We start from the raw sequence: 13,547 nt of genomic DNA, 5'->3' as shown, positions 1-13,547 counted from the left end.
CAGAAAAAATTGCCTTTTATCCTCGCTTCACCTATCAACCGAGATGCATTTACAAAGTGTATTTGCGAATTGCGATGTTTCCTTTTTGTTTTAAAAAACAAAAACAAAACATTACAAGAAAACACACATTATATTAAACTTGGTTTAAAAGTGCCATATCCCTCCATTCTAAATCCTATATACTTGTCACTAAATGTGATTATTGCATTCCATTTGGAATATACATTTATCGTATGATATAGTAAGATCATTAAAAGAATTCAGTCATGTACCCCAACGAGCAAAAAAAATGCACTTTATCATTTCTAAAATTAACAGAAATTCTAGCAGTGAACAATGTTATCAATTGATTCATGCAGTCATATTCATATAATAGAAATATATGATTGTACTTATAGAAAAAACAAGATACTACGATCAATGCATTTTCTCAAATCTAGAAACCTTTTCAAGGCTAGAATATAGGTTTTATATATATGTATGTATGCATGTGTTAAATATCATTCAAAGTTTCAGTACATGGACATAGACACTACTCTATTTACACATTTTACTTTTTTTCCTAAGATGTTTCTAGGTAAATAAGGGAATGAATTTTTACATTCACTTATCAAGTTTACTTTCGTGTCATATTGAAAAGAATTTACATGATCGATATTAATTCAGAACTAACAATATGTTAAGAAAGTGGCTTAGAGTGCATCTTTAGTAAAGTGCGTTACGCTAAGAAAGTTTTGTGAAACAGCTATGACACATCCTAGGAACTTCCTAAGTTATAACTTAGACATATCTTAAGTTCTATCTTAGGAAATATCTTAGGAAATTTGTGAAACGGGCTCCAGTATTTCTACAGATCGTTTCTCCAATAGAGAGACGATCTAGGTCATTTTGACGGTTGTTCCGTGTAACCCCAACGGTTTTGTTAGCCGGGCTCTGCTGAAAGCAGAGTCCAGGGGCCCGTTTCACAAAGATTTCCTAAGATGTTTCCTAAGATAGAACTTAAGATTTGCCTAAGTTATAACTTAGGAAGTTCCTAAGATTTGTCATAGCTGTTTCACAAAACTTTCTTATTGTAAATCTATCTTAGGACATATCTGAAGAGCCATGTTATTGCAATCATTACAAGTTAACGGGTTCCAACATCCACTTATTTTTTATACATATAGAGTTAATAGGTCATTTTTTTTTTTATTGGAGGTTGATTTCTTAGTCTAAAATAAACTGTTGCAGGCAGTATGCTAAATCTTGATATAATTATATATATATAAATAATTATATACAAAAACCAAATACTTCTTAATGATACGTAAATTGTATTATGAGTATTATTGTGAGTAATTACAATCATTTACTCAGTAATTATGTGGTCGGGAGGGAGGGGCAAAGTTTTGAATAAAAGTAGCTTTGAATTATTGATTTTTGCTTTTTCATTTCATAAAACTAACCAAGCAGCTTTTAATTGCTATTATATGAACATTTCGGTCGTTGTTTTCGGTCATTCGAACACTCTGGACAGTCGGCAGTGACTTCGTCATGAATGTGTGCACTTCTTTGTCTAGTCCTTGTAAAAAGTCCGTGCTTACACGTATACATGCTTTCGTATTTACAAAATCACACCACAATGTCTCGACCAAAGAGAAGTCCGAATTTTACAAACGCGGAGATTATCATCTTAACAGAAGAAGTGGAGAAAAGAAAAGAAAATATATTCTCCAAACACAACTCAACTGTGACAAATCAGGCGAAAAAACGGGAATGGGACTTAATTTGTACAAAAGTGAATTCGGTTAACAGCTCATTTTCACGTACAGCAGACGACCTCAAAAAGAAATGGAGTGTCCTCTGCAGTGACACAAAGAAAATTTTTTTCCAAAATTAAACGAGAGGAAAGAAAAACCGGTGGTGGTAAATTGCCGGCGGATTGTTTTGTTACCCCTGTAGAGGACAAGATCCAGTCAATCATTGGAGAAACTGCGATATCAGGGATAGACGGGGGCATCGACACTCTTGTTGTTGACAAGGAGCAAAGTTGGTTCATATAATTTACATAAAAATTATTTAAAGTTTAAAATAATTGATCGTCCGATGTATCATACAAAACAAATACGATTAATTTAGAACATAATGCTACATATTTTATAGTGCATTCGTTTTAGGAAGACATATTTTCATACAGACTGTAATAAAGTTAATTTGATTTTATTGTAACAAACGGTGTGTGTGCGTGCGTGTGCGCGTGTGCATATATATATATATATATATATATATATATATATATATATATATATATATATATATATATATATATATATAATCAAAAGTTATGATGAAATTATATACATGTACTTTTCTGAATATATATCCCTATGTGCTTTATTTCAAGATGAATCCGATGATATGCAAGGAAGAGGTGGGCTCATCATAACAGAAGCTCCAGCAGCCGAGGAGTTACCGGAATCACCAGCACACTCTTCTCTGAATGACACACCAACATCAAGTTCAATCATACCTACATCAACCTTCATAAGCGGTTAAATTTATTTTATATGCAAGCTTTAGATTTAATTTTTAAAGGATGGTAGTATAATATTGATACCTGCAAGCATATTTATCAACTTTTTGTTGCTTTTATTTTTATAACGCAAGTTCAAAGTTTTGTGCAATAAAATTATCAATCACATACGTTCAATAGCAATTTTCTAATTGTTTGCATATAATATATTTACGATTCCTTATTTTTTTATCAGCAAAGAAACGTAAGATTGACAAAACGCCATCACTAGAACTGATTGAAGTTGAAAAAGAAAGATTAGAAATAGAGAAGAATAGGCTGGAAGTTGAAAAGAAAAGGCTGCATATTGAAGAACAAAGGCTCGTTATCGAACAAACAAGACTGCAGTTGGAGCAAGAGAAACACAGCATAAAACTTGGTCAGCTTGGAATTATTTCCAATGCCACAATCACTTCGAAGCAATAAATGTATAACTCAACTATGAATGCTTTATTTCTTACAATTCAAGAACAAATTATGTAGATGTCTATATACTACTTTCTGTATGCCAAATATTTCACACCGCATGAAATGCATGAAATAATAGAAACATGCTACTTAAAATCTGGCTTCGATCAAATGTCTTCTGTTTTCTGTTCCATCATTCAGTGTTCCACGATACACAAAGTCATTTCCGTGATTAATAACAATTCTTCCTTCTGGATCTGGGACTTTATTATCAATACAGATATTGTGCAAAACTGAAGTTGCCGCTATGATATTGCAAGTGTAATGAAGAATAATGACCCCCGTAGAATATTGACCGGGGGTCATTTTTCTACGTAGAATAATGACCCCCCGGTCATTATGCTACGCAGAAAAATGACCCCCCGGTCATTATTCTACGTAGAAAAATGACCCCTTTGCCTGAAGAATAAGTGTCATTTTCATAAAAATGAGCACACTCCACATGAAGAAAAGTGACCCCTGTAGAATAATGACCCCCTTAATTGTAGATTAAAGTTTTCCAGTATATTTTTGTATTATTTGTGAAATAGTCTTTACACTATTGTAATTTTTAGACGGTGGCTATAAATAGCCACTGTCTATTGCTACGGTCCTGACCGGAAGAGTATTTCTCACGGGGACCCTAGCGGATAAGGAACGATAACTCTATTAGGTATGCAGTGTTACACGCAATGTTTTATCTATGTGTCGATTTCAGTATGATAATTAATTTCAATCTTATTAGATATTTTAAGCATTATAGCTGCTAATCATTTTGTACATATATTTAGATAATTTATAAAATTGCGTTTTATTTTAAATGAGCCGTTACTCTGTCTGCTTTCGCGGTATCGATAATTTATGCACAAACTGCCAGTTATGACGTTAAACTCTGTATCAGGACTGCATAAACTATATCACTGCGATAATTGGCTAAGAGATCTTACAATCATCGCTTCTTGTTTTTTTTTTTTAATGTAAACAGGATTCATATTTCAGCAATTATGCTTCATCGATAAATTCATTCATTTTCAACGAATTAAGTTTAGTTGAGGCAGAATATTTATTTTGTTGTAGCTTATTCTAAAGAATTCACAACAGATACTGACAATAAATATGAGATAAATTACATTTTATTGAACTTCAACCGATCAATGGCACACTTTCTTCTACAAGTGTGCATGGTTTTTTTTAACATACAAAAACTTGAAATTAATTCACAATACATATGTATTTAATTTTGGACTATCCTGTGATTTACTTAATTCTGCAACCCACTCAGTCTGTAGGAACAGAACATTAATTTTATTACAGGCACCTCAATATTCATCAGACAATATTTACTACTGATGTTGACGCTTTACTTGCTGCTGACTTTCTCTCAAACAAGCTAATCGATCGACCTCGGATTGTAAAATTCACGTGCAAATCAAGTCGCCATTTTACAAGTTTACATGTACATATATAAACAAACGTTTCAAAGATTTTCTGTTCAGATTTTTTGTAAGCAAATAAGGGATTAAAGACATATGCTGTAAAATGTCTTATGGATTTCACGGCGTGTCAGCTCGTGCATCTCTAATTTGCAGCAAACGCTAGCTTTTTTTTGTGAGAAAAAACAATCGGTTCAACTCATGCAATATTTCATATACATTTATGGTACATTGAGAACGGTAATGTAAGATATAATAATTTTGTTCACTTAACAGTTTCTGACGAATTTTTCACACTAAACTGACTAACGCAATTCGATAAGCGAAGTACAATCTGTGACTTTAATCCATATGCCCCCGTCTCTGCTATTAGAGAACATTTTCTTTGGTTTGGGGGGAGATTTTTTGCAAACAAATAACATTATTTACACATGTACGTAAATATCGCCCCTTTTGTTCTCAAATGATTTTTAACTCGCGAGTTCGACATTTATTTCCATTTACAAATAGGCGGGCCTATATAAATGCGCCAGTTTGTTGCGACTCGCAATCGAAGTGACGAAATCGCTTTGGATTTGATTTATTCATTCAATATGTGGGGCAATCAAAATACATTTGTGTAGTACATGTATTACCGAAAACGGAGTTTTAATGTCAACTGATATAGATACAGACATATAGATACAAACTTCTATACTAAAAAGGCTACTGTGACAAATCTATGGGTTTTCCCCAAAAGATGACGATAAAAAGACACAACATTTGTAAAGTGTGGATTGTAATCACAACTACGATTTCCACAGAATTATCCATGTAAGTAACTCTAGACCAGTTGTGCGAGTAAGCGTTAAGTATAAGTACATGTATGAGATGCTGGGTGTGGATTTTCGACAACAATAATTTCCATACACGTAATATGCCACTTTCAAACGGCGCCACCGTCTAACAGTACTTTCAGTACTTTGATTACTGCTGCAGTTTACAGAAAGTAACAGAAATTATAATTCATAATCAAATAAACTTATAGTGAAAGAAGGGGTATATCTTAGAAAATAAAAATCCTTCCGTTATAACAAGATATTGACGTATTGCATCGGGGTATGGTTGTCATCTTAAACGGATAATAAACGTCATTTTGTTGGTAATTTTGTTAACAATTCAATCACGTTCCAAATGACTCGCATATATCCATTTTTCTTATATTTAATGATATTATATTACAGTCTTCATTTATTCCTCCGTTTAAACCCATTATATGAGCTTCGAATAATGTTCGCTGAATTTATGCTTCCTGGACAAAAATTCAATTGGTCATTTGCATATTCTGATGACCTTTTGTTTGACCCTACTTCGGCCATTTCGGATGATGATGGCGGACGCCAAACCGAAGTCCAGTCGTGGAAGAAAACCCACGTTAACTGACTCTGGGCGGAAAAGAAAGAAAAAGGAAACTAACGCTTTGATAAACCGGTCGAGGGTATATGTTGGTGAACAGTACAACCGTTGGAATGAATTAAAGACGACCCTCCGGCTACAAACGCATAGTGAAGTTGCCAAAGTTCTTCTCGATCGGTATGTACATGGTGTAGTCCTTGTCAGAAATTGTATAAAATATATTAGTTCTAGTCTAAATAATGTTTCATTATTCTCGATTTGATTTGGCATGGATTTGTCCGTCGTTATACCAATATATTTGTAAAAATAACCTTCAGAGAGATTGGGAAGATTTTTCACGGATGCTGTTTACTTCGTTGGGGCCTCCCAAGGGGTAATCCTAAAAACTAAATAAGAAATTGGAAATTCAGCATTTACGAAGTTAACTCGTTGAAAATAAAATGATAAATTATAAGTTAGATATGGAGGGTAATATTTTGTTGTAGAATATGATAACTAATTTATCTGAGGTTGGAGATATGTAGCTCCCGGTCTGAGAAAATTCGGATGGTAGTCTAACGTTATCCATATCACAGGAGTTTGAATTTTTATCAATAAAGCCAAAAAACTTACTTTATTGACTGACCCATGAGCTATGCGTAAGCATAGCGAATGCTTACGCATAGCTCATGGGTCAGTCAATAAAGTAAGTTTTTTGGCTTTATTGATAAAAATTCAAACTCCTGTGTCCAAATGCTTTCAGCGGCAGCTAAAGTTTAATTAGTACATTTACCATTATTTTTTACAAAAGATGTAAAATAAAAAAAGGACATGTTTTATTTTAGCTCTATAATTAATAAAATGTCAGACTCGTGTTAATAGTTTACAAAACTTACTATAGTACATGTTGATTGTTCAAACCATAAATAAGCCTCGCGAATATATACACCATTTCAACTTGTTGGATAAAGCAAATATAAAATCACACAATATAGATATCCTCTATCTCTGTTCAAACGAGCTATTTACTATAATTTAGAATTTACTATGAATAATTGTTATGCTATTCATTGGCATATCTTTTCCTTATTATTGTAATAATTTCACACTTCTCTCTTCTGAAAAAAAAAATCTGTCCTAAACAAAATTATTGTTCTATTGAAATATAAATGATTATCTTTAATTCATAAGGTATGATCAGAGTGAAAAAGATACCGAACTGCCAGTTAAACAGAAAAGCAATGCTGTTGTGGCAACTCCTGATTTGACAGCAAAACATGGTCTGACATCAACACCAGGACCTAGTCATCAACATAGTGTTCAAATTCCAATAGATGTTTCAGAGATCTCCAACACAGATACAGATAGGTAAGTAGTATGTACTTTATACATATGCAGCAAAAATTCAATATGATTAAAATCAGTCGTTGTGATATGCTACCGCTTTTGAGAGCGATAGTGTATCAAAACAGCTGATTTTAATCAAATTGAGCAAAAATTAATTCTTGTGCAAGTCAGAGACAAAAATTTCTACAATTTCTTAAACCATGTTAATTATATATATATATATATATATATATATATATATATATATATATATATATATATATATATATATTATATATATATATATATATATATATATATATATATATATATATATATATATATATATATATATATATATAGGTACTTGACATGGTTTGCGGGTCATGATCCATAAACATGGGTTGTGGGACCCTGCATTTGTGGTAGGCTTATTACAAAAGGAAACACATTTTTAGGAATAGTTTTTGATGAAGAAGCCAAATATAAGATGAATATAAAGATTACTCATATTTGGTTTCAAAGTTATAGATAACGTTGTGGGTCACCACATTGTGGGTATACATACCCACAGTGATATATAGTAGATAATATATATAACATACTTGTGGGTAGGAACCCACAAACCATGTCATGGCAATATATATATAGATTCTTTATGGGATATATCCCACAAACCATGTATGGATGCTAAAACAATGATATATAGCATACAGCTGAATATGATTTGTATAAGAGCACAAAATACAAAATATCATTTTATCAGACTTATATATATGTAGGCTTTTTTAAGGGAATTTGTTTTATAAAAGTAACCGAATTACTAACGACTTGTCTCCTAATGGCAACAGTGCATAGTATGGGGCATTCCTGAAAAGGTGGCAGATTTTTTTACTACATGTAATGCATTGAACAGAGCAACCAGTAATGCACTGAAGAAATTTACTTTGTAAACCCCTTGAAATAAAAAGATTTAGATACTGTGCTTATGAATCACAGACTTATGTAATTTAACCATTTCTGTGCCACAGGGCCTATTTGGGCCTATTTGAATATCTACGTTAAGTGCCATAGGGCCTATTTGGGCCTATGGCAATTTGAAAAAAATATACATTAAAATAAAAAAAATATATCAAATATATTCAGGTTCTGTTTTTCATTATTGATTTTTTAAATTTGTATCAATATACATCGTATGATCTATGTGTTTAGTAAAATACTGCTGATAACGTCACAACGTAAAAAATGACATCATAATAATAACGTCACTACGTCAAACAGCACCAACACGTTGTCTGCGTTTAACCATAGCTGGCGTATGGATTTTGTGAATAGATCCCCAGGACTTTTCCGTCAGAACCGGAAAATAATATCTGTCCTAATGCACAACCTTGACCAAAGGAAATGCCCCCTCCCCCACAAGAGCAAGACCAATCTTACTTTTTCCTACTCTGCCATTTAAACATGGGGCTCGATTAACATATTAACTGACTTTTGACCAAAATCTATCTTAAGACTAAAATTTTTTTGTAAGATCTCATCATAGCTCATAAAATTGTCATGTCTTAGGATAATCTTGAAAACTGTCAGAATACAGGTCTTAAGTCCAACTTTAACATGGCGAAGGCTAATACTTTAGTCCAACACCGAAGGACAAGTATAATTTGAGTGTGCGCGACTTTTTAATTTTCATGCTGCAGTTAGTGCTGATTAATAAAATCAAATAAAACACATCGGTTATAACCATGCGGTTTTTTAAATTTAAAACATAAATCGGATAAAAAGCTACTACATACAGCATCGATCTCTGGTATTGTATAATATGCAAGAAATCGAGAGAATATATTTTGTACTTAGAGTTGGAATATTGACAGAGCACCAAAGGAAGCATGTACTTTATATATTATTTTTTCATTCAGAGTTAATTAATGAACGGCAATATAAACTGCGATATGCCAAATAAGGAGGAATGGGGCACTGAAAAAATTACTTTGATATGTTCCTAGAACAAAATTTTAGCCAGATGATCAACATTAAAAAAATCCATCTGGTGACATTTTACTGTAGTTTTCATGCATGTGAAAGAACAAAACTGAATCTTTGGACAGAAAAACAAGAAATACATGTAATAACTTAATAATAGGAGATAATGGTGATGCTTCTTCGACCGTGTTCGAGATCAAGACTTCAGTGCACACCCCCACGCGCTTCAAGTCCTATTGATACCTTTTTCGTCTCTTCTGTCTCTTTCTTCAGAGCATTTCAAACAGAGATATTCTTTCTTGAAACTAAATTTCAACCGTGTCTCTAAAATTGGACATCGCACATCATAGACATTTAATTTTCACATGGATGGTTCTGGCTGCAAGGACTTTTAAGTCGGTCACAAAGAGCATCTACTTTGTGTACAGGCGCAAATATAGTGGTAAACGAGGAGTGTAATATACTTTATGAAAATACTTTTTATTCTTTCAGTTTATGCATAATTTTAGTATATAAAATATATCAATGTTTTATTTACAAAATTTTATCATTATTATATTTTAGACAACTCAGTTGGTCAAGCAAATTTAATCAATAAAACAAACTGTAAGGCAACAAGTTTGTAAAAAAAAAAAACCTCCTTAGCTCGAATCGAGATACAGTATCGTAAATGTTTTGCATTTCATAACTGTTATATTTCATCGTATGATGATGAACTATGTGTAATCGTTAACTTTCTTAGGTCTATATTGTTTTTTAATTCTTTGAATATTAGAACTATAATATAAATCACAATCGTAGTTGTATCGATAAATAAGAAAAGATATTAGAGAACATTAAGAACAAAATTGTACATCTTTTTCCGAGAGGTCAAACGTTTAAAAATGACGATCGTTATATCAATTTTAAAATATTACATGTATGATGTGGTAAAAGTTTTTACTTTGTATGGAATAAAATGTAAAAATTAAGATAGTGTTCACCTGTCCGAGAAAAGGCATACAAATAATTTAAAGCTATATAGTCCGATTTTTTTTTTTGCCTATGAGAGTATCAAATATTTTCCATACAGACCAAATCTGTTAGAAATATGCCTATTTACACAAGCAAAATCCGTCTCCTTTCAAAGTTTGAATTATTAGAAGTACATAAAAAATTTCTGTATGAGAACACAAAAAACAAAAAAACAAACCAACTCCATCTTGGGAATATTTAGAAACGGAAACCGTTTGGTTTCGCTCCCGAATGATTGGTTTATTCAACCCGCATGTGATGTATCGATTGTATACAAAACACTTCTCCAATTATTAGTGAATAAAATGTACCGACGGTTATTTTTGATTTGATTTTTTTCAAAGTCGTAATACAACCATACCCGCATTGACCTCAGCAGCGAATTTTATCATGAGACGAAAGAAATCAGTACAATTTTTGCCGTTTGTTTTTGTAAATAAATTGTGTACATCACTTTTTCATTAAATATGGCTTAATTGACCTGGAAAACTACTGCAATGTCTATTAAGATACACATACATAGCATAGCCATCGTATAAAAGCGAACACAAAATTTTAAATGAAATCGGGCATAGCAGCTTTAAAAAATTCACGATAAGCCTATATATTATTCTATTTACGAAATCATTAATACAGTTATTTGGGGTATTTTGAATAACACTTTTTGTTCAACTTGATTGTTAAATATGTGTAAAAACGTTCGTTGTTTTGGTCCAACAGAAAGATCATACTCGTTTATGTGCGGACCTAGAAGGGGGTGCATAGACTATTCCTTCCACCTCTTGGAAAGTTCAAATTAATAAGATTACATAGCAAAATTCCCGAAATAGGCTTAAAACCCCCTATCCAACATTGGAAAACAAAATTATCCCTCGGACACCCCCTGGAAATGTTTTCTGGATCCGCGCATGCGCGGTAACAAACATACACTGTATCAATTTTCTCGCTTTCTAAAGCAATAACATACAATGTAATGAGAAATGAATATTGAACCGCGTTTTCATCACACAAATTCCCTTTACTGAGGTTAGCGAGAAGATTTTAATCACAAAATAATTTATTAATGTATGTCATTTGTTCTTTTAAACTCTCTATATATAATCACTGGGGTCGGAAGCAAATTGAAAGTGGGGGGGGGGGGGGGGGGGGGGGGGGCTAGACTAATTCTCAGAAATATTGACAAGCAAAATAAAAATAAAAAAATTATTTCCCAAATCATGAAAATCCTAATCCATTGGGGGGGGGGGGGGGGGGATCGTATACTTCCAACAAAAAAAGAATTAATTCTAATTTTTTTTGGATCATGATATTCCTTATTCGGGGGGGGGGGGGGGGGGGGGGGGGGGGGGGGGGTAGTAGTATAACCTATACTTCCCAAATATTCTTACCTACCAAATAGACTAGTATGCCTATTGACTCCAATTTCTCAATGTTTTAATCATTTTAAGGTAAATTTAAGAACAATTATGTTTCCTGCGAGAAAAAAGTGGTGTGTGTGGGGGGGGGGGGGCTGAACCCTCTATGATGCTTTGTGCCTAATAGTTTGGTCTAACTTTGCAAAAAAAGTGGGGTGGGAGCTAAGCCCCCCCTTACCCCCCCCCCCCCCCCACCCCCCCCCCCCCCCCCCCCCCGATTCCGACGCCTATGTAAATAACATTGCAGGTGGTGACTATTGGAGAGTTTCATTTGTTCATGTTTTGTACATTGTTTTGTACATTGCAGAGCGATACATCAAACTTTCTACAACACGGAACGCGGGGTGATTCGAATTACCCCAAATGACTGTACGAGCATAAACTTGGATATGCGTTTATGCTAATTGCGCGATTTCATAGAAATGATTATTAAAACGAACAAGGAATTACTTACCAATCTAGCACAGTCATTCTTTGTCTGTCTGTCAGTCTGTCTGCGTATCTAACACACATTAAAAAATAATTCCTTTTTGCGAATTTCTTAAACTGCATCATGATAAACCTTTACAGCTGCAGCCAGCAATACCCGCCTCTTGACCACTAACATATTTGCGTTATACTAATTAATTAGTTTTTGAAAATTATCCGCTATTAATGATAATGATTGTAACAAAAATATGGTATTATAATAATGCATACAGGCTCTAAAACAATGTAAGTTGGTTATATAAAATTGGTGTTTTGCTTTATTACACATATGGTTTACTGTTGATCTAATATGGTTTGTACATGGTCATTAAATCCCATACGGTGCGAGACCGAATGAAGATGTTTTAAAAATAAATGTCCACATTATTCGGGGGAAAAACTTAGTTAATGCTATTTAGACCATATACTTTCGTGATAACTATTTGATAATCCCGCCCCATCAACTGAAGGTTTTTAGTTCCATTTTTCACAATTTGAGGGAAACTCTGGTGTGAAAAGGTTTGCATTGCATGTCATAAGGTTAGCAAAATAGAAATCCGATAATTTATATGTTTTTTTTTATGTAAACCTACTTAAACTCTCTCTCTCTCTCTCTCTCTCTCTCTCTCTCTCTCTCTCTCTCAGGAATAAGATAAAAAAAATTATCGTGAAATTTTTGTCTCATATATATGCAAACAAAGAAATAAGAGATATATGCGTTAGATCTTATAGAATTAATTACAATTTCAATGATAAAAAATTCAGATGTATGCGTGGATTATAATAAAGGATTGACAGGATAAGAGAGTGATTATTTTAAAAACTACACGTATTTGTTAAAGCTTGGGAACATGTATCATTAATGAAGTTCTTCATATTTTTTGAAAGACGTGGTTTTCTTTACATTTCTTTTTCATTTGGCGACGCTAAAAAAAGAAAGAAAAAAAAGAATGGCGTAACGTCTTATTTGAAATGACAGATTAAAAGATAAAAAGCCATTGTTTTCGATAACATTAGAAATTATCAATTAAAAACACAAAACTGCATCCCGCAACGCTAAAAAATGGTACGGCGCGTTGTGTCAGATTGTTACGTCAAAACATGAATTTGATAACGTCATGCTTGGCACTGAAGCGTAGTAACGTCTTTTTTGACGTGGCAGCGAAAGGGTTAGCATGCAGCATGCAAAGCATGCTTTGAAATGATCATATACTAGTACCGGTATATGTTTATGCATCTCAGGAAGAAGTTTGGTCTGTGTACCCCTTTTGATAAGATGAACATAGATCAAAACATTGTCTTTGACCGGTGTCAAAGATAAAAAAAAAAAATGTCTTCAAATACATTGTTTTTCTAAGTTTGGTTTCTATAATTATCTTCAAAGAGAATATGGTAACAGACCAGAAAACCTCTACACTAAAATCATTGACGCCTAAAGTGTCAAATGCCATTGGTTTGAAACTACTTGTAAAAATTAAGGTGTGAACAACTTATCTCGGTTATAGCTTAGGCCACATCAAATTGTCCTATACGCTT

General features: G+C 33.2%; 1 protein-coding gene and 1 long non-coding RNA gene across 2 annotated transcripts in view; both read left to right on the top strand.

Annotated features, from left to right (window-relative positions):
* The first annotated feature begins 1,849 nt into the window (after positions 1-1,849).
* Positions 1,850-2,913, top strand: LOC136273368 (uncharacterized). The gene is made up of 3 exons (XR_010711561.1): positions 1,850-2,028; positions 2,384-2,530; positions 2,748-2,913. It is a non-coding gene; the product is annotated as an uncharacterized lncRNA (long non-coding RNA).
* Positions 2,914-5,548: 2,635 nt separating this feature from the next.
* LOC136273439 (uncharacterized) overlaps positions 5,549-13,547 on the top strand; it is a 32,811-nt gene continuing 24,812 nt past the window's right edge. Inside the window, exons 1-2 of the mRNA XM_066077852.1 lie at positions 5,549-6,003; positions 6,997-7,173. Coding sequence (XP_065933924.1) covers positions 5,759-6,003; positions 6,997-7,173 — 422 coding nt within the window. The 5' untranslated portion in view covers positions 5,549-5,758. The remainder of the gene's footprint in view (positions 6,004-6,996; positions 7,174-13,547) is intronic.

Source organism: Magallana gigas, chromosome 3 (genome assembly GCF_963853765.1).
Source record: "Magallana gigas chromosome 3, xbMagGiga1.1, whole genome shotgun sequence".
NCBI lineage: Eukaryota > Metazoa > Mollusca > Bivalvia > Ostreida > Ostreidae > Magallana > Magallana gigas.
This window is presented reverse-complemented; position numbering and strand designations above follow the sequence as displayed.